The sequence below is a fragment of the Nipponia nippon genome, unplaced genomic scaffold, assembly GCF_047370975.1.
Source record: "Nipponia nippon isolate SJK-2023a ecotype South Korea unplaced genomic scaffold, ASM4737097v1 scaffold_19, whole genome shotgun sequence".
NCBI lineage: Eukaryota > Metazoa > Chordata > Aves > Pelecaniformes > Threskiornithidae > Nipponia > Nipponia nippon.
In genome coordinates this window covers 5,043,284-5,068,187 of record NW_028262335.1, presented here as the reverse complement: position 1 = coordinate 5,068,187, position 24,904 = coordinate 5,043,284, and the positions used below count along the sequence as shown (strand labels likewise).

At 47.9% G+C, this 24,904-nt stretch overlaps 1 protein-coding gene across 2 annotated transcripts; it reads right to left on the bottom strand.

Moving 5' to 3' along the window:
* Positions 1 to 4,873: 4,873 nt before the first annotated feature.
* ENO1 (enolase 1) lies at positions 4,874 to 20,863 on the bottom strand. 2 transcript variants are annotated; one of them, XM_009460924.2, is made up of 12 exons: positions 20,751 to 20,863; positions 14,856 to 14,949; positions 13,413 to 13,508; positions 11,114 to 11,172; positions 9,794 to 9,863; positions 9,465 to 9,598; positions 9,075 to 9,297; positions 7,317 to 7,514; positions 6,880 to 7,081; positions 6,382 to 6,490; positions 5,877 to 5,935; positions 4,874 to 5,345 (listed from the first exon to the last, which is right to left on the bottom strand). In XM_009460924.2, exons 2-12 carry the CDS (start codon positions 14,938 to 14,940, stop codon positions 5,276 to 5,278), a joined length of 1,305 nt encoding a protein of 434 aa, XP_009459199.1. In that variant the 5' UTR covers positions 14,941 to 14,949; positions 20,751 to 20,863; the 3' UTR covers positions 4,874 to 5,275. The 2 variants fall into 2 exon arrangements, with proteins under 2 accessions (XP_009459199.1, XP_087611472.1); XM_087755346.1 differs by lacking the exon at positions 11,114 to 11,172 and adding an exon at positions 10,765 to 10,823.
* Positions 20,864 to 24,904: the final 4,041 nt, after the last annotated feature.

Here is a 24,904-nt window from a genome sequence, read left to right as displayed (position 1 = left end):
CCTCGCCAGAGACAGGGAAGGTGGCCTGGCTTGCCGAGGTCCCTTCCTGGGGGCATCAGAGGGCCCAGCAGCGCATGCCACAGGCTCCCCCGGGAGGATTGGGCTGCTGCTGGATGCACACAATGAGGCGGTGACTTTTTTGTGCTCGGGATAAGCAAGTGGGAGGGGAAAAAAGCATTGGAGGTAAAATTATTCTTACCCACACTAGAGGCAGTAAAATGTCCTACCTGGCAAGTCTCAAGATTTCACTGAGCTGAGCAGTTCCTGCAAGGAACAGAGTCGATCCACTGTGCAATTGTAGTTTTGTTTCTTTTTAAAAATCAATGATCTAAGAAAAAAATATCATTTCTAACATTTTTGAATGACACACAACTCAGGGAAGAAAGGTGAACAGGATGAAACACGGACACCGAGCAATCCAGATCATTGCCCCAGCCAGCATCGTGTTGTGGCTGCGCGTGAAGGCAGGTCTCTGCGCTCCAGGGACAGAGCTGCCCCCCAGGCGGGAGGTCTGGCAGCGAGCTCCCGACAGGACCAGACTGAGCTGGGAACGTTACAGTACGGTTGGGTTTGACACTGTTGGTGCTGCTGGAAGATAGGGTCCACTTTTGATGCCCGCAATAGTAGAAAATGAGTGAGCAGGCTCTATGGGTGGTTCCAAATAACCACAGGACTAGAAAACATCCCCTGCGCTGCCAGCTTCGGTTTCTGAGCGTGAAAGTTATGAACGACGTGCTTACTCCCTACCAGGGGCTAATGTCGAGTGAGAAAGCCAGATGTTGAATCATTTGGTTTCTCACTGATTATAGAGGGGTGGCAACATTCCCTTCTGTCCAGAACAAACTCCTGGAGACAGGACCTGTACAAGACCTAGAAGCCGAGATATTAGGAAATTAATACTAAGAGCAGGCTGGGCTACAAAGCAGAAAAGCTACCTCTACAAACCTAGGGATGAAGCCACGGGTAACGGGAGATCTTTCCCACTCCAGTCCTTTGCATCACTCCATTATATATCCTGTTACCTGAATAGCTCCCGAAAGTGCCGCCTGCCTCTCCTCCCTGCTCACCAGTCCTCTCTTCTGCCTGCTTCTTGCTTCAGATCCGCTTTTAAAGCTGCTGCTATTCTCAGAATAGCCTCCCAGTTTGTGTTTGCTAAGCTGATGCCTCCTTCTGCTCCAAAGAGTGCCATCCCTGCAAATTATGACAGTAATAAAGACACTGGCTGTGCTACATTTGCACTCTGTTATACAGCACAGCCTTTCGAGCAGGAGCTCCGTGGGGACCGCACAGAAAGGTGAGGAGCTGTGCAGCGGAATTCAAGCCCTGATTAAGGAGCAGACACGTCTCTCCCCCTCTCCAGCACTGCAGGTTTAGGTCTTGATTTCCAGCAATCAAATCTTGTTCCCTATTCACACATTCCCCTCACTCCAAACACACACGCAGAGTTACCAATCATTCACTTTTCTCTGACACACTTTAAATTCTTATCTACAAACCACAGTCCCACATTTCAGCACTTACCCATTCTGGTCTCTTTTCTTCCTTTGTAAGTAACTCCTTTCAGTGCTCTAGCCTCATTAGGTAGAGCCTGAATCCTCTGCAGCTGGAAGCACCTTGCTGATCTGGCCCAAATACTCTGAGATTTAACTTCAAAGCTTTACGTAGCTCTGGTTTGATGGGACAGGCGAGCACAGCGTCTGACATTGTGGGACTCATTTCCCGGTGTAAGAAGGAGCATACGGTTCAACAGCTTCTGACTTCACAGCCCCAGCACTGTTCTTCTAATCCTGCCATTTTGCATGCACTTTGCTGATTATTTTAAGACATGACACATCTGGCAATTGTACCTGTACCGCTTCTCCACCTTGCACCGACAAGGTGCGAATGATGATGAATTAATACCTGGGCTTCGTTTGCAGTGCTGGTAACCAGCAGAAGTAGAAGGCGCTTTTGTCAGAGCTGGGACCAAACTACTCAGCTGAACAGAGGAGTCCAGCTCAGGGCACCAGCTTACGCTTTCCCCCAGGCGTACGTAGCTGCGCACAAGTACAACAGCCCAGGCGCCAGCCGCTACTCGCGTCAGCCGTTCCACCATGGCTGTCCTGCCGTTTAGGGTTTTGTTGATTTATGGCAACCGGTGACCTGATTTCCCAGCTCTTTTTGCTTTCTGATGCTTACTAAAGGAAAATCACCAGCTGGAAATACAGAGGCCCAGGTAAGGTTGAGAATTTGGACTTCACTTTCTGAAGTGCCAAGTGAGAAACAGCCATGCTGTTGCTTCCCGACATGGTTTAGAAAGCTTTTTAGCAGAACCATTTTGCGTAGATTACAAGCTTGCCTCTTCGACAGAAGAAGAAAAATCCCTTGATAGGATTTATGCGTAATTAGCTGGTTTATTCATTTAACAGGTCTAATTCAGAGATCAGCTATGTGTGAAAAGTGCACCAGGTTTCAAATCTGCATGGAGTGCAACCAGCTTAGAGCAAGGCCTCATGAAAGGACAAATACGTGAGAGAGGAGGCATTTACCATGTGCTGAGCTGGGGCTGGTAAATTTGGTATTTATAGCAAAGCTCTTCTTAAGAAGGGCTTGACAGAGGAGAGAAATCTCATAAAGAGAAACAGTTGCCAACTGCCCAACAACGGGATGTTTTCCTTGCCCCGGTTACTGCCTTTGCAGGGAAGTTTGTTTCAGGAGCCAGCCGCGCCTGCGCTCGCTTCCAGACTCCATCTGCTGAAGGGGCTGCAGGGCCAGGGAAGCCCGGGCCGTGGCTGGGGCCTGCATTCACCGTCCGCCCAGCGGCTGCTGGTCCGAGCTCATTCGGACACTGCAAAAACAGAGCTGGACCCAAGCAAACCCACAGCCTGGGCGACAGGAGTTCAATGTTCCTCCTACTTGGAACGTGAGCGAGCTCACAGGCCTGCGGGCCACATTGCCTCAAGACGGGCTCCAGCCTTTTGCACAGGGGCTACTTGCATCAGGAAACACGGCGCTGTACAAGAGCCAGCACTTTCCTCCCTCCGTGGTTTCAGTTATAGTGAAGATGCCAAAAACTCCTCCTTTCTCATGCCAGGGGTGTTGAGCGTTCTTGGTGTTGCAGCTTTATCCAAGACAAGGTATTTTGGGAACACCAACAACAGATGAGTCTTTTCGTTAAAAAACACTGATTAACAGACACCGTAGACGCCAGGCTTCCCCATCGCCAGTCCCCTGCCTGCTAAATCCTTTCACAGCTATTACTCTCGCTAGTACCAGGCACAACACCTCCCAGCAGCTCACACATCTCCCTTCTGGCTTTACTCCTCACGGGGCAGTCTCATATCCCCGGCCCTCTGATGGAGGGCACTGTCGCAGAGGTTTGTTTAGGGCTGTAACACAGTCCTTACCCCTGTAAGGGGTAGCTCTGTACTTGGTAACAGCAGCTTTTGAAATAAAATGTGGTGGTTTCTCCCAAACTAGAACTGAAGGTGCTCTTTAAGATCCAGGGTTTAAGGTAAATGATGACACGTTCCCTGCAGCATCGCTGGCTTTAAATGTGCTGCTTCCATCTTACCAATTTAAAACCATGAGAGATAAAGTTGACGTACACCAGCCCAGTGCAACACGCTGCAACCCACGCAACGCCCACAGCGGGGCACTCTTGTGCTCCACACAGACCATATGAGTTTCCAGCCACAGGTAATTGAATTTCCTGCAATTTAAAGACTAGGAGAAGAGTCATTGAAGTGAGTCAGAAATTAATATTTGCCTTACACATCTGCTATTATAAAAAAAAACCCATAAGCAACAAGAACTGGCTTAAACAACCCCTCCCTCAATTGTGCAATAATTTGCTTTTTCCTGCCTGGTAAGGGACAAACATTACAACTCTGCTCCCCACTCCCCCGTCTGAGGATGCTGCTCTGACAACGACTACACAGAGCAACAGAACCACAATGGCAACAGAGCCTCTGAAGTCTCTGGCCAAGCCCCAGGAAAAAGGAATTCTTCCTCCTCATCTCCAAGAGCATAAGCACCAACCGAGAACGAGCCATATGCTTCACCGTCTCTCTCGCTGCCTCCCCTGCCCTGCCTAGCCAAACCAACAGAGCTGCAACCTGAACAAAACAAAGGGGTTGGGAAACAGAAATATTTACTCATGAGCCTTTTGTTTATGGCCATCTGCTCTCACACAGCTGGAAATCCCCTGAAGCCTTTTCTTCCCCCATGTGAAATATGGTACCCAGATACTAATAGGGTAAAAATTAAAGTGCAGCTATCAGATCAACTTTCAATTACACCTTCTATTAGAGTGCTATTAAGAAAGCACAAGGGTTCAGCAGCAGTACCACTGCACAACTCACATCCTGTTGAGCTACATCTTCTCATAGCAAGAGAAGATGGAGGTTACAAATTCACTTTCAACATGGTTAACGCTGTGCCAACCTCTCGTCAAAAGCCAAGGCTACCACTGAATTTCTTTCAGTAATACTGTGACAAGACTGACAACTGGTCACCTGTAACAGTCCCTGATAAAGGTTAATCACAGCACTTGTTGTCAGGATACACCTCATCTTTGATAAGTGAGGGAAGACCTCTGAGCTTTCTCTCTTCCCCTGCAGGATCACAATTGATCTAGGGGTTAGAAACCTATTCTTAGTCTCCCTTCCAAATGACTGAACATAGCCTTGAAGGCCACCTCTGGCTAGCAGGCACATGCATTCAGCTAACCCTTTGTCTATTTGTCACAAGGCAACTTAAGTCCACCCCACAGCCAGTGACAGCAGTGCAACTCTTGCTCCCTGCAGAACAGCTTTAAACCACGACATGATCATGCAGAGGCAGGCATCCCTGCTCCTCAATCTCCCCCAAAGTAACTCAAAGCCACACTTCGTTGGGCTGTTTGATGCTTTTATTTATCACATGTAAAAACACTAGTATTTCTGTATGCAGGTACCTCTTGCTGCACTGCAAGTCACACAGCTCCAAACATTGAAGACCAGACAAGCAGAGAAAGGAATTAAAGTGTTTATGCCCAGTCACAAGGTCACGATCCCAGAGGGCGTTCGATACACAGACACCCCCCCAGGGACCGTTCTACAAAAGCAGCAGAGCATTACGAGCAACAGATCAGAGTTGGTGAAAACACTACATGAAGAAACCGTCTAAGGGGGAAGAGGACCTGCAAACTGGTCTTTTTCCTTCAGCTGCCCTTATCTTTCTAGTACAGGTAATTGTGATCTAAGTAGATGTCTAGTGCTTTAAACCAGAACAGGGGTTGACTGATCCACACAGCTTAGTTGACACGAGGGTTCCTGAAGTTCCTTCCAGCGAAACGGGCCTTGCTGCCAAGCTCCTCTTCAATTCTGATGGAAAGGGAAGAGAGTGCTGGGCGTGAGCAGACAGCGTACAACTCCTGCATTAGCACAGCTGCTGGCCTTACACTAAATCACCCGACTACCTGCTATGAAGATACTACAAGAGTCACAAGCCACTTCCCACCAAGCACCTTCAGTTATACGCCTGTTCACCTGCACTGTTCGGTATCACCCACCTGACATAACTTTGCCCAAACATTTTAAATGCTTGCCCAGAAGAACTGCATCATGCAGACAGAAGGCCAGTGCCTCATATCTAGCATCGCAGGATGCTTTGTATGACGGTCTCCTTTAGAGCATCTGTTATGGACATTACCCATCCACCTCATCATTTAGCCTACAGCCAGCTCTGCAAGCACAGCACCAGCCCAAAAGCACCTCTTCCACAGTGTCAGTTTATGTCCTTAAGCTGCAGAGTGTTTCTGAGATGCAGAAGACCAAGCTGTGCCCCGAATGCATTAGCTGAGCGTCCATTTGGTGTCAGGCTTTACCCTCAAGCCCGGCCACCGAGAGTCTCACCTCAGCAGCTGGTTGTACTTGGCTAGACGCTCAGATCGGCAAGGGGCACCAGTTTTGATCTGAAAGGGAAATCAGAAGAGTAAAGAACTATAGCAGAAATAAGGCCACAGATGCCAACAGAAAACTATTCTATTCTGTTTAGAGTAATAAGCATAACCACAAGCTTTATTTCAGCATCAGGCCCTAAATACCTGTATACTCAAACAGGATAGGGCTTGGGAGCAATAAAGATTGCTCATTTGCTAACAGCTGCAGTATCAGGAAGTCCCAATACGCCCACCGGAGCTGACTAAGGTTTTTTTAAATCAGTGGTTAAAGGTGAGTTTACACAAGATAACACGTTCCCTCATCACACTCCCATTAGACAACTCAGCTTCCTATATCCAGAAACAGCACATCTGCATGCCTGAAGTCAGAGCAGACCCCATCTGCTGTGCAGCATCACTTCATCACCGTATCATCTCATCAAGCAAAACGGCAAACTACAGCAGCTACAGATACCAACCTGACCAGTGCAGAGACCAACTACCAGATCAGCAATGAAAGTATCTTCTGTTTCTCCCGAGCGATGACTCACCATCACACCCCAGCCATTGGACTGGGCAAGCTTGCAGCTGGAAGAGATAAACAAATGAAGCCTCACACCATGCCTATTTGCTTAGCCATTGCTCTGGTGATGCTGCCAAGCGGCAGGCATTCCTTGCTTTGGCACGACAGAACTGCCCTTTGGTACATGTTAGGGTTAGGATCACGTGACAACACAGTGATAAGGAGCTGCTTTCATACATGCTTAGACCCGGTGAAGTTGCTTGATGTGCCTATATGACTTCAAGACCACAAAAGGTACAGGTTTAATTGCCAATATCCTCTATTGGTTAAGAATTTTTCTCCCTTAACAGGTGCCCAATCAACAGATTTCTATTCCATTAGCTCTGGTCTGTATGTCCATCTCCCTCAATTAGACAATCCCCCTCCCTGGCATGGCCAAAAGGGGAGAACTTACGCTTGCAGGGACTCCGTCACAGAGCCAATCTGGTTGACCTTAAGGAGGAGGCAGTTGCAGGATTTCTCCTCCACAGCCTTGGCAATACGCTTTGGATTGGTCACAGTCAGATCATCACCAACCACCTGGATGCCAACACTGCCAGTGAACTTCTTCCAGGCAGCCCAGTCATCCTGGTCAAACGGGTCTTCAATGGACACCACTGTAGAGGGATACAAGGAGCTTTAAGACAACGCCACCCTGAAAGGTCTCGTTTGAAAGCAGTGGTACCAAAGTGCGGCAGCCAAGTACTACCCACCTCAAAGAACATTTCTAAGACCCCAAAAAGGCTAGCTGTGTGTTCTGCTCTTACAAGGGAGGCTGCATCCTAACTCCTTCCTTCAGCAATCAACCCCTTTTCACCACTATACTGTGCTTCTTGTCAACGAACAACTTACCGGGGTAGTTCTTGACAAAGCCCTTGTACAGGTCAGCCAGCTGATCAGGAGAAATGTATCTGCTGGGATCATCAGGGGACTTGAAGTCCAGGTCATACTTTCCATCACGGTAGAACTCTGAGGCAGCCACATCCATGCCAATGACAACTTTTTCAGAGTAGCCAGCCTTGCTGATGGCAGTCTTCAGCAACTCCAGAGCTGAAACATGGTAAGGTATTGCTGAGCTCCCACCAAACATCTTAACTCAAAGCTATTCATTTACCAACAACAGTACATTCACTTGGCAAAGAATCTCCGTTACCCCCTACAGAAAGCCCAAAGGCCACATAGAAAAGGTTCTTAAACTCTCCCACTTCTGAACTGACTGGAAGAAGATATTACTTTAATACAGCTTTCAGCTTGTAATACCCTTGAGACACCATTATGGGATTCATAATCTCTTCAGGCAGGACTATGTGTCAGCCCAGAAAGCTTAATACTAGATGATACTACATCCTCTTTCAGCGTTTTGCATGTGGGCAGGAAGCAGTGACTGCACTTTAATCCCTTTTAGCTCCAGATCAGGTTCTGACCATGCAAACCCTGACAGGCAACGTGATACACATTGAGAGCACCTGCCTCCGCCTCTCCTTGCATCTACCCACTCTCCACTTGCATATTTATATGCAGAAGAGGGAACAGAACTACTCAGTAGGAGTCTCTGGATACTACTCACTATGCTACCCTGTTTGGCAGAGTCCAAGCAAGGAAATTCAGTACAGTCACAACCAGTAAGACCCTCCCAATCACCCCTGGCTCAAAGCCAAGCAGCTGGGTCAGCCAGGCTATTTACAGTAGGAAACTTAAATCAAGAGTTTGGGGTTTTTTTTTTTGTTGTTTAAGATGTTCATGTAGTATAAACTGCAAAAGCAGCTGCTGCCAGCAACACAAATTCCTTGGACTGTAATGGTCATTCAAGGTCATCTTCATTGATGTCTGCTAGCGTACAGACCTAGCAAGAGCTGCACACGACTGTGGGATTCAGAAATACCCTGATTTCTGGTGCTGGGCTCAGTATCTTCAGTGTCAAAAAAGGCAACGCAGTTCAGGGGCCACCTTCAACAATAATATAACAGCTTTAAAGTAACTTAAGCCAGCAGAATACTAGAACTGTTATTAGCAGCTCCATTTCTGCAAAAGAGGCAGGAAAAACAGCTCTTCTGATAGTTTTTGTAGGAACAGGTATTTCGCTTTCCACAAGACAAACTGCCTCCCTCCCCCACAGGTTTCAGAACAGAACTGTTTGGCTGTGGAAACAGCCAATGCCTCAACTTCCCAGGCAAGCCTTCACGCACTCCCACACATTACCAGGCACAGTTCAAACTGTTTTCCTCCTTTGTCAGCAGAAAAACAGCTCCACTAAGCTTTGACTACTGACTTCTGGGAAACCTGCAATGTATGCAGACATTCCCACACCACTTTTCAACTGGAAGGTGGCAAGATTCCCTTAAGCTGCTGCTACAGGAATGAAACAGTAATGAGGCGCTGAAGTCAAAGCCATCCTGTGCATAAACTGATGTCCAAGGGAATAGCTCTGTGGTCCGATACTGGACCACACCAGTACAGCATCTTGGTAAGTCCGTCAGGATAGAAGCAGAGCAAAGAAACAGCACCAAGTCCTACAACCTACTGATCCTGCTTTCCATTCATACAAGACAGGTATGGCCTTCATGCTCTGGCTATCAGTTATGCCTCCTCCCACACTCGGCTCATTCTTACCTTCTCTATTTTCCAGTATGTTGGGGGCAAAGCCACCCTCATCACCCACGTTTGTTGCATCCTTGCCGTACTTCTCCTTGATTACATTCTTTAGATTGTGATAGACCTCTGCACCAATACGCATTGCCTCCTTGAAGCTGTCAGCACCCACAGGGAGGATCATGAACTCCTGCATAGCCAGCTTATTGCCAGCATGGGAGCCACCATTGATCACATTGAAAGCCTTGGAGTAACCAAAAAGAAAAGTCAAGTTAGAATGTTTCAGGGTAAATTGGTAACAGCATTTATGTTAAGACTCTTCATTCTCCAGAAAACTTGATCCAAGACCACAAGACATCATGAAGCACCTGGTCAGATCAAGTCTTTAGCTAGCCCCATCAAGAGACTTACAGGAACTGGAAGAATGACTTCTGCGTTTCCAGCAAGGTCAGCAATGTGACGGTACAAGGGGACACCCTTCTCAGCAGCACCAGCTTTGCATACAGCCAGAGACACACCCAAGATGGCATTGGCACCAAATTTGGCTGAAACAGGAAGAAATCGTTCACAGAAATGTTACGTTTTCATAAAGAGACTCGGCAATACCAGCACCATGGTCTTGGTTATGGAAGTGCACAGCATATGCCATGCACTGCCCATTGTTTCTGGTAAGGTACGCTAGAATTCTATAAACCAATCTTCATCTTTTCACACCTCACTGCAACACAAAGCCCACTTACATTTGTTCTCTGATCCATCCATTTCCAGCATCAGTTTGTCAATCTTTTCTTGCTCCACAACGTTGACATTCTGCAGAGAGAAGCAAGCAAAGCACTGCTTGACACCAAACGTGGCTCTACAAACTCTCACCCACCCACTGCATTTTTATTTCCCTGGCAGGCACCAAGACTTGCTTAAGGGCAACTGCCAACAGTTGAAGAGACTAGTTCTTGTCATTATCACACAGCAGCATCTTCTGGTCACTTCCAGCAGACCACGGCTCACAGATAAGTTGGACACAGGAAAAGCTTGGTTTGTTCTTCACATTCAGAGCTGTGAGGCTGTCACGTCCCTTGACTTCCTGACATTTACACTGCTATCTTCCTGGCATGGCACAGGAGGAAGCCCCAGTTTATGGCCCCTGCCCCTTTAGCAGAAGCTCCAAGACAACCAGCTTGCTCACAACATACACCCATTTGTAACTTAGTACATTATGTTTGGAATTGTCGCTAAGAATGTGCAATCATTTTATGCGTTACCACTTAGTTTTGCACCATCATTTCTAGCTGGGGCTTAGTGCCCACACAGTGCACAGGAATCTCACTCAAGCAGACTTTACTAAGATCCCCTCAGGCTCCCTTTCAAATTAGCCAGCTTGGATAAAAGCCGGTCCCTCCCCATCATTCAGCCACCCTTTTAAGCATAAAGCAGCTTGTATCTTAACTGCACACCACTGAAGTTCCCAGGTGCTTACGTATTTCTGCACACTACAACACTAGGCTGCTAGAGATTGTTTTGATTAAGTGTTAGATATGCAGTCATTAAGTAAAGCAATTGCTGTAGGTCAGTTTGTTCACATGCACTCCAGCAGACAGGCTAACACCCCTCCCTGTCATACAGTTCCTGTAACTGTCTCTAGAGAGACAACCCATCAGTTAGGACCCGCTGGACTGGCATTAACTGATGTTAGCAGAAGACAGATTGCTCCTACCTTACTAATCAGTGCAGGTGCAATTGTTTTATTGACGTGCTCAACAGCTTTTGAGACACCTGGAAGGAACAAGCAAATCGGACACTGGTCAACCACACTGGTTATGCAGGCATTAGTAGGTGATCTCAGTAACAGTAAGATCTCAAGAATACCACCTCATGCTATTGAAACCCCAATCCAACCTGAGCTTACAGCCAAATCTGAACACTTACAGAGGTCATCTCAATTGAATGGAAGTTGCATGAAGTAAGCATCATCTAGGAATGCCTGCTGCAATATTAGTTTGCAAGACCATGCACTGGAGAAATTCATCCAAGTGACAAGGTTGCACTGAAAGTACATCCATTACCTGTGTACACAATGCTGTCGCCAGGAACTCGTTAACATATTTAACAGCTCTGGATACACCTGACAGAAGCGAAATGGACAAGAGAAATCAAGGAAGAGATGAAGACTCACAGCCAAAACCAAAGCCGGTCATGCAAGAAAAAGAGGACACAAATAGGTAAACAGACCTACAAGTCAGCAAGTGTCTGAAACTCAGCAGCAGACTAGGAACAGAAGGGTTCAAAGGGTAGAGGAAATTGTGCATCAGCCAGCGAGGCTGTATTTGGTCTTTCCGCCCAGGTTTCCATACTATTACAAACACCATTGTGGACCCAAACCTCGAGTGGCTGAATGACAGCATTTAGAAAAGGTTTTAGGATAGGCTACTCCTACCCCTTCATAGAATGGATGAGTAAGGGGAAAGAAAAAGGTCTCCCCAGAAGTTCAGCATGCAGCAGCTCAGGCATTTCACTGTCTGCTACCATTTTGTAACATTGCTAAGCATCACCTCGGCACGCATTTTACACTTGATACAATGCTGAAGTACACCGTCTCTCTACCTGGATGCAGGCACAGAAACTGTCTGCTCTTGCTTCAGACAGGGAATAAAGCATGAACACAGCACCATCCTTTTAATCTATGTGGACCCACCATTGCGTAAACCAGCAGTTCCAGTATGAACTTGCTTCTTCCCCATAAGCAGAGATCATCATTAGTCAGCTACCAATATTAGCCTAAGGAATATTGTCATCCCTGTATAGTGTTTAAAGATTTCCAAAGACCTAAGCTTTAGAACTGACGATGCTCATTAAGTGCACCCTGAACCACATTAATTGCCTTTTAGATAGTCTAAGTCTGCAGATTTATATTACAAAACAGCTACCAGCTATCTACAACTCATCCCACTTGGTGATTATCTTTTCATAACTCATGTTATTCCCCAGCTGAAAACAACTTCAGCTGTGATGGCCTGTTTTGGAAGCTCAGACTACTGTCTAGTTAAGTGCCATGAAGAACTGCCTGTAGGATCAGATTTAACAGGTCTAAGCACACACACATTTAGCACACTGAGGTAAGTACACATTTACTCTTCTCAAGGAAAAGTGCCCCAGGTAAACAGCATAAGCTCTTCAGCTCTTTGGGATATTCAGTCATCGAGGAGTTTATTCTATGTTAAAGTAATAACAACCATGAACCGTCTCAGACAAGGTTCTCCAAGGTCAGTTCAGTAGTTATCCATGCTAACCGCTCTTTCCTAACAGGCACAAAACATTTCAGGTTTCTTTCACCTGACTGGCAGAAAAGTTTGAAGACAAGTAATTCTCCCTCCAGCCAAAAGTTAAGTTGATTGCATATACCTGGAAAGCATCACCAATGCTTTTACAGCAGCAAACTAAAAAGGAGTCCCGACTGTCCAAGCTCTCAGAGTAGTCGTAAGAATTACTATTATGATGTTCATTAGATAATCACATCTTGTACACGGCTACTCATTTTCCCCCAGAATTGTTCCCAAGCCAGTCTGGTGACTGCTGTGTTTAGTTTCCTTTCAGAACATGCAATTGTTCCCCTGACAACTAAAATATTACAGCACTAACACAAACTTACATATCCTGGCTACCTATAATGACAGACAAAAAGCTAAAGTGGCTTTAGCTATTATGCAGCCTGAAACAAAAGTACCTTCCATGATTACCAGTGTAAAGCTGCACATCAGCTGTGGTCAGCAGGCATAAGTCTCAGGTTCAGGATTTAACACGCTGGGATCTAAGCAGTCTGTAGTGCCAGAGCAGATACATTTAACAGTTCTTTGAAAGTTTGGTCTATGATGAGATCTTGTGACTAGCTGCAGTATCACCCAGCCCTTTGGAGCAGGTAGTTTAGATGCTCTTACAACACACTACTAAAGCACTCCATACTCTGACATGCACCAACACGCAGGGCAACAGGAGTGGCGTAACAAAGTATGTTTGGGCATACTGTACTAGACATTACCACCTCGCCGGCATGCCTGAGCTCCATGCACCCACCTATGGAAGTACAGTGATCTCCACCACTATGTAGCTGCACTGCTGGAGGCAGAGTCACTCTCCACATTGTCCTCTGGAAAATCCAGCAGTCTGTGCTTTACCTCTGCCCCAGCCACATAGCCCACACATCATCTGACTGTTAACCTCCACTGCTTTCACTTGATTGCCAGGCCTTGTACAGAACACAGTCAGCAGTAAAGGAGCCTGTGTGCCCTCTGCTACAATCCAGCATAAACATATGCAGCAACACAGCCATGGCAACAGGCCAAGCTGGGTACCAAAATTCAGGTTTACCTTTCCCCATGTAGCGTGTCTTGTCATTGTCACGAAGCTCCAGAGCTTCATAGACTCCAGTTGAGGCACCGCTGGGAACAGCGGCTCTGAACAGACCTGTTTACGACACAGAGAGAACTGTCTTAGCACATTAAAACCCCCAAAACATTCTCCACCCATAAACCATCCCAACCTACCGCATGCTTCCATCCCTGGAAATGGGAGACGTGATCTCTAAACCACATCTCTGCTCACTTGTACAGTGATCCTGAGAGCTCTCTGCTCCTTTACAGCATCACCAATTCATCAGTGTCTCCCTCATACTGATCAACAGCAAGCCGACTCATTCATTTTCTTCTACTGTGCATTTCAAGTGTTTAAGTTAGGAAAGCCATCCATTCCCCTTCCAAAAAGGTAGCTTTAGTCACTGAATCTACTTTTGAGCTCAGTCTGGCAGGCAAGCTCTTAATTCTTCTAAGATATGGCATACAAGGAACAATTAGGAGGCCTATTCTGTTAATACGAGTTCTGAGCTCTTCCGACAACAGCACAGCCACCCAGACAGCCCGTTCTTCCAGCCAAGGATGCTGAACTTTATGAGCAAATTGGTACACTGGAGTCTGTTCTGCCTGTGGTTCAAGATGCCAGCTTCAGTCTCCAGTCTTTCCCTTATCCCACTACAGCAAAGAGCTTACGAGGGGCAATCTCATTAAATGACTGCATTAATCTTTCAAGGCAGAAAGATCAGCTATTTAGTTAGTGTATTACAGCTATTGTGCTTGCTCATTCCACCAAACCACACTGGTATGCGTTTGCACAATGCTTTTGTCAGATCCTATCAGACATGGGATGAACAACTAACAGACCAAGGGAAAAGTCCTACAATAATTAAAAATATAAGATGTTATATGTGAAAACCCAATTAGATGACTTGTTTAGTCATGCCTGAGTACTTATGCAGAGAAGAAACCATTACCCAAGATTCAACTCAGCAGCAGAAGACTGTTTGTTACATAAAGTGACTGCTAGACAACTCAAGAATTACATTTCAAGTGCAGTCATACAGAGTTTAGGGAACACTGAAAACTAGCAGCTGCTTAAGGATAAGAACAAAGGCCTTATTAACTCCGAGTTTCCAAATGCTATCCCAGTTCACACTCAGGGCAAGGGGAGGAAGGCAGGTTTGGATTAACACTTGCACAATTTAGACTGTAAGAAGCAGCACAATTCAAAAAACCCTTCACTGTCCAGACTAATATCCTGAGCTTAGCAAATTCATCCCCGTAGAATGAGGTAGAGGTTTTTCCTGCAAGTCCCATAGCAAGCTCAGCAACATTTTATATGCATGGAGGAAAGAGTAAGCACAATTCCACTGCCAGAACAGGACAGTTTGTATACTTTTGACTGCCTCTTCAGTTCTATCAGATACAAGAAAGGAATAAACATCTACAGCAACGGACTCACCTTTGTTGGTAAAGAGGTCTACCTCAACAGTGGGATTCCCACGAGAGTCGAAGATTTCACGGGCATGGATCTTGAGAATGGACATCTTTAACACCTGAAAAGAGTTTAGCATTAATCACAGAACAGTTTGGGTTGGAAGGGACCTTCCAAGGTCATCTAGTTCAACACCCCTGCCACAGGCAGGGACATCTTTCACTAGATCAGGTTGCTCAAAGCACTGTCCAACCTGACTTTGAACACTTCCAATGATGGGACATCCACAACTTCTCTGGGCAACCTCTTCCAGTATCTCATCACCCTCATCATAAAAAATTTCTTCCTTATATCCAAACTAAATCTACCCTCTTTCAGTTCAAAACTTTCAGTTTTAACCTGTTCATCAATATTCTTCAAAACACAGCTCTGTACAATCATTCTTTTTTTTTTAAAAAAAACACATAAAGGGCAACCCCCACACCTCTGCTTCCTTGCCTTTCCCTCCTGAACAGTTTACAGCCATCGATTGCAGCACTCCAGGCATGTGATTCATCCCACCAAGTTTCAGTAACAGCAATTAGATCACAGCTTTCTAGGTGCACAGGGGCTTCCACCTCCTCCTGTTTGTTACCCATGCTGCGTGCATGGGACACTTCAGTTGGGCTACCGACCCTGTCAACTTTTTAGGACAAGCCTGAATTCCTTTGAGGCATTTCACAACTGTTTCCCTGTTGGTTCCTAATATATCAGCAGCCCCTAGCTCTTTGTTACTCAAAACTCCATCTCTTTCCCCCCACAACCTCTAGTTTAAAGCTCTCCTTATAAGTCCAGCCAGCTTGTTGGCAAAAATGCCCCTGCCCCACTTGGTCCTATCAGCTCCCAAAAGACCCAGCTTCTCAAAGGTTGATCCATGATCATAGAAGCCGAAATCCTGAGTATGGCACCAGCTAGGCAGCCAGGCAATCACCTGTTGAATTCATCTCCTCCTTCCTGAACCCCTTCCTCTGACTGGGAGGATAGAGGAGAACACCACCTGTGCTCCTGATTCTTTTGACATTGCTCCAAGGGACAAAGTCTCTCTTGATGTTTCTAAGTTAGCTTGTTGCAGTGTCATGAGACCCTACACAGAAGAGCAGGAGCAGATGATAATTTGGAGGGTTCGCCAGGCTTGGCAGCCTCTCAGTGATGTCACGAATGCAAGCTTCCAGTAGGGCAGCAAGCTTCTCTAGAGAAATTGTCTGAATGGAAAATGGGTGCTTCAGTGCCTCTCAGTAAGGAATCTCTAATTACTAATACCTTACATGCTTTACTAGCAGCACCAGTTCTAATGTGGGTGGGTGGCTCAACTTTGCATGGTTTGCTTTTCCTGGATCCTGTCTGTTACTGACATGCTCTTCATGCTTCAATCCCAAAGCACCATGACTGTTATGCAGGAGCATTTCAGGGGACTGAGGAAGGTTCTTGCACCCCAAGCGGAGGCAAGGGTCAAGTCTCCTTCATCTCACGCATTACTTGCATCAGTTAGCTCAAGGCTGAGTTCAGGCTTACCTTCCCCTTGCACAGCATTAAGGCAGGGCTCAGCCTGGCACAGGACACAATACCACGTATCTTTCTCCTGCTCACAACCCTGCATACTGCACTGCCTGTTGAGCTCCTCTGTAACACAGCTACTTGTTCTAGTTTTTCCCCATGGTTGCACTTGCAGTTATGATATCCACTGCTGCCTTCATGTGCCAGGGGAACTTCCAGATACTGAAGCTCCAGCAACCCAAGGTCTGGACAGCTATTCCAGACCTTGGGAGCACTATTCAGGTGGAGACATCAGCATAGGTAAGCTGTAGCGCTTCTGTTTGGCTTTCAGCCACAGCCCTGCAGCTGCAGCAGCCAGACACCATTTCTTTGAGCAGGTCACAGTCTCCCTACAGTTCTCAAGGAAAAAAAAAAACAGAAGCCCACTAAAAGTGGTAATTCTTTTGAAAGATGTCATCCTTCTACTTCCCTGGAGACCTCAAGCTTCTGGGTAGGCTTGTACAGCCACCAGTTGAGTTGGGGTGACCATCAGGTTGCAGCCTAAGCCTGCAGGTGAGCAGAGCGGGCAGCAGCCCAAACACCGGCACGCCCTTCCCAGGAGAGCTGCCACGCAAACTGCTGATGCGGCTCCCAGGAGACACCACTCCCTGTTTCCATGCCCTGGTGCTCCCTAGAGTCTGGTTGTATGTGGCTTCCAGCAGCTTGAACTGGCCACGGGCATAGCTGGCACCACCCAACTCTCACTCACCCGTCATGAGACCTGCTGCCTGGTCCCTCTCCCACACAGCCCAAGGGTGCTGGGGTGCAGAAACCCCCTCAGACGCCCTCCGCAGGGACCTCCCAAGCCTTGCACTCCTCTCAGCATGCAGCAACTGCTGCTGCTAGCATCAGCTTGACATTTATATCATGTAGTTAATACCTGCAGTCATGAGAATAGTTCAAAACCATCATGCTGTTTCAACTGGGAAAACTTTTTCTACTTGGTGAGAGTTAGAGTCGTATGTTGAAAGGACAGAAATCTCAACCTAAGTGGGAAGAACAGTCTAAAACCAGAAGCCTTGTTTCCAGAGAGATTCAAGGGAACGTCGCCTCACCACATAAGAGCAGCCAAGCAATCCTAATACAGGAAATCTCTGCTACTAGTTAGAATTCTTTTTGATAAAAGACTAAAGTGCAACAGTTCTTAGTATGCACAGCAGCTGTTCAGAGCCAAATGCAGCCTATCTTGAAATAGCAACAGTCACAGCTCTAATTAAGAACTTGCATTAATAGTTACACCCTGACTTACTGGAATAGCTTTTCCTCTTAAAAGGAAGAGGAATCACCGCAGTCTTCTGAATACTTCCTTCTCCCCCCTTCTCACATGTCTATACACTTTTCCTTAAGAAAACTGCAGTAAGGAATGCTTTATGTAAGCTCAGCTACATTTTAAAAATCAAGTCATACAAATGCCAGTAAGCCACCAACTGGCACCAAACCCAGTTCATCTGCAGAGAAGAAAGCTCAGCCTCAGAAGCAGAACTATCTGGAAGCTGCCTTTTGGCAAGCCAATGTGGGTGGTAACCCCGTTTACAGAAATGGTCATGAATCTCTCTGCAGTTACTGAAAGTTAAGAAAACAGGACCTTAGAAATACTGCTGCTTGTACAGACTGTGTGTGGGGGGGTTTAACTTCATATATTCATTCTTCCTCAACAGCAAATTTTTCCTTCCCCATGTTAAAAACACATGTAGCCATTTGGTTTGACCCCTTGGCTTTGAAGGGCCCCTTCCAGTTGTCCTGCCTCTAAGCAGCATATTGTATAAGGCACCTCAAAGATTTTAGATCTTGCCAATTTTACAGTAAGACCTGCACACTGACACATGATAGGACTACCATAACAAGCAAGACAACTTAGTTCAAGCTGGCCTTCGTGCTGCCACTACTTAACTTGAATCAGTAAATATATAAGCTAGAAATAAATCCCTGCAACTCTCCAGTTATCAGCCCCATCCATGCTAACACTTATCTCTCCGCACTTGCACTGAGCAATGGCTAACAGGAAGAATCCCCACTTGTCTGAGAAGGGCTTTCAGAGTTTATTAGGCTGGCACCTGCTATGCCTCACTTTCATTTTCAGAGCCATGGCTTTGTGACATAACGCTAGGTGCCTTATTCTTTGAAAGCATAGCCAGCTCTCAGGAAGCCTTAGTGTAATGCAAGAACTGTTCATTAACCTTCACAAAGAAGGTCGCACTTCAGGAATACACACTGCAAGAGCTTCCACTGCCAGGTCTGACATTACTCAAGCGTCCTTGACAAATGACCTCTCCAGTAGTCCCTCCCTTTTCTCTATGAGGAGGCATTTCACAGCCCTGTGCCATTCCAGAAATTCCTCACACCTTTTTTTTTTGGCTCATCTTGCAAACCCCCTCACTTCTGTGTTCAAGAAACAGTTTTCCCACTGAGCTATTCCTGGGTAAAAATCTGATGCTGTTTAGCTCATCACAAGCTGCCTCAATCAATTCAGTCAACTCATCTAGAAGGTGCGAGTCAGCCCATGCACAGGTCTAGCTGTGCAAATGCTAACTGAACGCAAGAGAGCTCATCAGTAGCACTGCCTGCTCCAGACCTTTGTACTCAGTGATGAAGCTAGCCAAACACACACAAATACCAGAGTGGTATTTAATGCATGCATTGCCTTAAACCTTTTTTTTTGTACTATAATCTGCTGGCAAGGTCAGTGTCTCCCTTTAGGGGAGCAATCACACACACCAGCTTTCCAGGACCTTCCCAGACACCTGACCTTCCCAGGAGCACACGTTATTGCCTACTTCAAGGCTAAGTTGCAGCCTGATGCACCACTGCCAGCTCTGAGTACCAGCTTCACTATCAACTGCAGTCCAAGAAATCACCACTTACTCCCAATCTGATCCCATGCTCTGCACAGGGAGTGCAGTACTTTAACACCAATGCAGACCACTCCAACTTAAAATAATTTCCAGAGATCTTGCTAACAGCCAACCTGATCACCAAAAGCTGTACTTGTGAGCTATTTTGCAGCCATGTTTCTCTTAAGTCAAGGCAGGGTTAAGACTGAGCACTGCAAGCATCTGAATGGACACTAAAAAACAACAGTAAAGTTTGGCCATAGAAAGAACTATCCTAGTTAGTGTCTTATTACAGAACTGCCATACAGTTACCAGTGGAAGTCTTACATGACACTTACAGGTCCTGTAAGACTGCAAGTCTCATACCGTCACCACTCTGGAAAAAAGCTTACTGCTCATTAGACCTTTGACTTCACTGTATGAGATCCTAACATATCAATTCTACTGCTGAAGCACTCCTAAAAACTGGACAAGTGTGGACCAACAAGGGCACCTTCCAATCCTGTACTCTTGCGTTCCACATGGTATTAATTCACCTTTATGTTCTGCAACACGATGCAATGTGTTTTAAATAATGCCTGGCAGGGGATAAGTCACAGACACGTTGAGCTACTTTCTCTCTCTCATTTAGTAAGATGGAGGCCTGAAACTGCATTGCCTCAGTCTGTGGGTTTGGATGACAAACTTCACTACTTCCTGCCAGGCTCAGAAAGTCAGAGCCCAGCCCCGTGACTCAGCAATCAAGTAACGGAACAGGAGAAAGACCAAAATCCTCTCCTGCAACCTGCACGAGGCACGCTGGTTAAGAAGCAATTTTTCTTCTGCACCTTCACGTCCAGCAATGCACATCAAGTCGCCGGGTGCTACTCCCCACAACTGCTGCCTCGAGATAACTAGTACTTAATTAACCCTACTGGGAGAGTTAAGGCACACAGATTTGAGCGCTGACATCAAACATTAAATATTTGAGATGCGAAGCTGAAGGACATCCACTGCCACTAAAGAGGGGAAGGTCCAAATCACGACACGCAATCCGAGACCAACTGTTAATGATTAAGAGAGAGGTTAAACCCTGCCTTTGAAAAAAAGCCTTGACCCCCCACATCCCCCAGATTTTACCACCCCCACCCGCGCACGCCGTCGGGGCAGCGGCCGGCGCAGGCCTCCCCCCGCGATGCGGCCAGCGCGCTGTGCGGCGGGAAGCACGCCCACAGCGACCACCCCCGCCCCCGGAGGCCGCCTGGGCCCGGCCCGGTTCGCAGGCAGGGCCGGGGCGGCCCCATCTCACGGGAGCGGCGGGGGCTCCGCAGCTGCTGCCCGGGAGAGGGGAAACCGCGGCCCCAGCCGGACCTCTCGCCCCGCGAACTGCGGAGAGGCTGGGCCGCTGAGGCCACGCACGGCGAACAGGCCACGCACGGCGAACAGGCCACGCACGGCGAACAGGCCACGCACGGCGAACAGGCCACGCACGGCGAACAGGCCACGCACGGCGAACAGGCCACGCCGCCGCCACACTCACCTTCGGCCCAGCAGCCCCGCACCGCTCCGCACCACACCGCACGCCGCCTCACCTCCGACTGGGACCGAGCGCTTGCGCTGACGCCAGGCTATAGCCCACCCCATGCAAATGAGCCGCCCTCCTCCCGCTCCCCATTGGTCGGCTAGACGCCTCTCCGGTCTCCCATTGGTCGGCACGGCTCCTCGCCGCTCTCCCATTGGCTACCGCCTCCTCGCGCCAGAGGCAGGCTCGGGTGCGTGCGCTACGTGCCGCGGCGGCCCGTTCGCCTCGTGGAAAATCCCAGTGCGGGCGGGGGCGGGGGCGGGGGCGGAGCCTCCCGCCCTCCTGCGCGGGCCCGTGGGTGCTGAGGGGGCTGCGGCCGCGGGGCTTCCGAGGCCGGGAAGGCCGGGAAGGAAGGCAAGGAAGGCCGGGAAGGCCGGGAAGGAAGGCAAGGAAGGCCGGGAAGGCCGGGAAGGAAGGCAAGGAAGGCCGGGAAGGCCGGGAAGGAAGGCAAGGAAGGCCGGGAAGGCGCTGGGGGGTTTGTCTCCTGTGTGGCAAACCGGTGAGGCTCTGCGCAGAGAGCCGGCGGCAGCCATAGGGCTTCCCTGCTGGCGGCTGCCTGCGGAGCAAACGATTCCTTTGTGCGCGTATGCGTACAGCGACTTCGCGTGTCCCCGTGTAAACACACACGCACGCTGGTGGGGAGGGAGAGAAGGAATTTAGCATGTTTATTGTCACTAAAACTGGAAGCTGAGCCTTGATTTTGCCAAGACGCAACAAGTGCGTGGTTCAGCTTAGTGCTGCCGTGTGGCTGAAATCCCGTCCCCTTGCTCGGAAGGCAGCCGTGCGTGGGCGCGTGGGTGAAGAAACGGCGACGAAAACTGGCCAGAAGGCAGCGTGCTGACAAGTGGAAGGCAGGGAAGACAGAGGGGGGTTTATTAGTTCTAGGAAAAGGTTAATTACAATAAATTTTTGCTTTGATTTTGAAACGAGTAACTGTTAAACTTCCTGGGGTGAAAAAGGAGCATTCAAGCGATTGGATATGACACCTCAGATGCGAGTGTGCCAACGGGAACAAAAACTTTTCAAGTGTTTTGCCTGTGCCTGCAGAAGGGCATCTGATGCCCCAAGACACATGCTTGAAGACTATGTTTCTTCCAAAATATAACAGAGTGGAATAGAGCTCAACACCAGGTCACAGAATTAAAGACTTTGCCAAAATGGAGTTAAACATGCTCCTGAAAAGCTCCAATCCCTCCGTGGATGTTGAAAAAAACATCAAATTATTCATTGATAATTATTTAGTCTGCTGCATTATGGTGAAGTATGAACCATGCACCACTGAATGATCTGGGTGCTCTGTGGTCGGCAAAGCCTCCATCCCTGGAAAGTAATACTCAACTTTGTATGGACTCAGCGGTGTCATGGTGTTTAATAAGGACATGACCACTCACATGAGTTGTTCCCAGCTGCGGCACTGCGGAGCGATCCTGTTCCTTCCCGGGCTTATTTATCCAACTGCCCCCGGTAGCTGCTCCCTGCTTGGCCAGGCCCCACTCCAACTCCCCCTCTGTGCCCTTAGCCTTCCCTGCTGGACATGATTGCCCCTGTTCAAGACAGAGCACCATCCCCAGCCGCAAAAGTGTGAAGCCTCAATCAGGGACCGGCACTTTGCCTTGCTGGGACACTGCAGAGCCCAGACCCACGCGTGTAATCCCATGGGGGCTCCCAGTTCCCCTGGGTTTGCTTCGTCCCACTTCACCTGACGCTACACAGCCTGTGTTCAGACTGATGGGGGCCTGGCTCTGCAGTATTTCAAGTACATAACATTGAACCTGTGATATTCCCAAAGCCTGGAGTTGGGGTGTAGGGCTCCAGGGGTCTGACAGTGCTCAGTTCATCCCAACTGCACCATACAAAGCCGTTTTGTTGCTTGCAAAGCTTCCTATGTTCGTGCTTGCTCCAGAGCTGCCTCGCCCTTCCAGCCTGACTATGACTGATCATTTCTTCTGGGCACGTTTTTCTTTCCTTCCTGAGAACATCCCCCCGAGACAAGCTTTAAGTCTAATAAAAAGCAAAGGAACTCTGTTGAACTGACCGCCTTCCCTAGGCACGCCATGCTGATGCAGCACCCCGTGAGGCCCCCCTGCATGACTCCTAGGCTCCTAGCAAGGAGATGCTGTTTCAAACCCAAGCTGTTTCGTGACAGCACAATATGGCCCACATGCCCAGAGCGGCACTGCATGCCGTTTTTTTATGCTTTTTCTGCCTTGCTGGAGGTGCAGATTCATGAGCCCTGCACAGCCGTGAATCAGGTTGAAATGCTGCTGGGTTGCACTCAGCTGAGATAAAGCAATATTGGCCAGGAAAAGCCCTTGGAATTAAACTGTCATTTTGTAGGTAGATGATTCTTTGCAGTGCCAGCCTCCCCAAAACTGCATGTTACACCCCTTACAGCTGTGTCCTTGGCAGTAGCTCCTGACTTACCACAGAGCCTTACCCTTCCTGGTGCAAAGGCATGAGAGGGGAGCACTCCCTGCAAAAACACGCTCCTGAGCAGTCAGATGCTGGAAATCATAAAACTGCATTTTTTTGGTGGATAACTGCTGGATTAGAGATGCTCCACCATCTTTCCACTTTGTAAAAGTCCCTTGATTGCTATGCACGGAAAATCACGTAGAGGTGCTGAGTCTTACAATGCGCTAGAAAAGATGGAGCACAAGAAAGCCTAAGGCCAAGGGAAATTCAACATTGTAGTAGCTGAGCAAAAGACTGACAGTAAAGTACGGTAGGGTGCTCTTTGGGAATGGAAGACATATTTTGCAATGTCATAATTAGCTTGGTGTCGGGCAGAAGTGGAGTAAAGCAAACCCTCTGGCTTGGGAGGCTGAGCACTGAGCCTCTTGCATCTCCGTATTCCTGTTGAACCAAAGCTGTGTGAGAGGACTGGCTGTAGAAGACCAGCCTAAACTCTCCCACTTGTCCCTTGCCTAGGCTCTTGCTTCCTTGTGACCACAAAAACAGCACAAAGCAAGCAAATTTCCTCCGGTGGGGTGTGAGCAAAGAGCTGTGTGCTGAGACCCCGCATCCCCCCCCTGCTCGCACGGTCCATCCCCGGCAGGCAGGACTCACTTGTGGTTCTGGCCACGGACGCCGTGCCAAGAGCCGTGTCCGCTCCACTGAATCGTGTGTCCGCAAGAGAGGGCGCAGCTGAAGGCACTGGCACTACAGTAGCTAGAGGCAGCATTGATCAGGCATCCATGATCAGAAGTCTGGCACTGTTCAGGTGTTGGTATAATTTTTCCTGGATCAGCAGATTTAAAATTGCACTGTACTATACATATTAAAAGTCAAAGCTGATATTAAACATGCCACTGCTCAGTCATGTATCCTGCCTGATTTTTCTTTTTCTCTTTCTTTAAAAAAAAAGTTGAGCATCCCTAAGGTTATAACATAGCTAGCTGGCATGAGTTTCTGTGGGACTCTGGGCTTGTTACCAGTTAATCAAATACTCAATGCACTCTTTTAAAATAATGTATTTCATGGTTTGGGAGGAAGATGTATGGCTAATGGGGTGGACACTGGGAACAGAGAGTTTCAGGGAACATGAAGCCACTGTAGCTGGTAATCCAGTTGGACAGCCCACGCAAGTACGCTATCACATTGGCATAGCGTGCTGCTGGAGCAGGTGGAGAAAAACCACCGACACAGATCTGGCTTACAGGCATCCACCAGCCAGAAATGGAAAACGATTCTCGTGATCAAAATCCCCTTCCATTGCAAGGCCTAGTCATTCCTCGTGCTTTACAGGCCATGGTAAAATTTTAAGTGTAATATATGCAAGTTTTTTGATTGCTTGCAACATGCTCATAAGCACAGAGGCTGACTAGGCCAGCCTTTTCTTTCCCTGTTTAAAGTGGTTGGGCAGGAGAGCTCAGAGCTTTGCAGAGTGTGAAATCACTGGTTCAAACGGCTGAGGATGCCAAGGCAGGGAGCAGAACCACCACAGATCAGGACTTGCTTGCCGGTGCATTAATATGCTGAATAACCATTATGCAGTGTAGGGTGCATTCCAGGGCGTCAGCTTTCATAGCACCTTGAAAGCGCTTCCTGAATGCTCAGGGATTTCTCTTTCTCCCCAGTGCCTCACAAAACACCTGAAGAACATGTGTCTG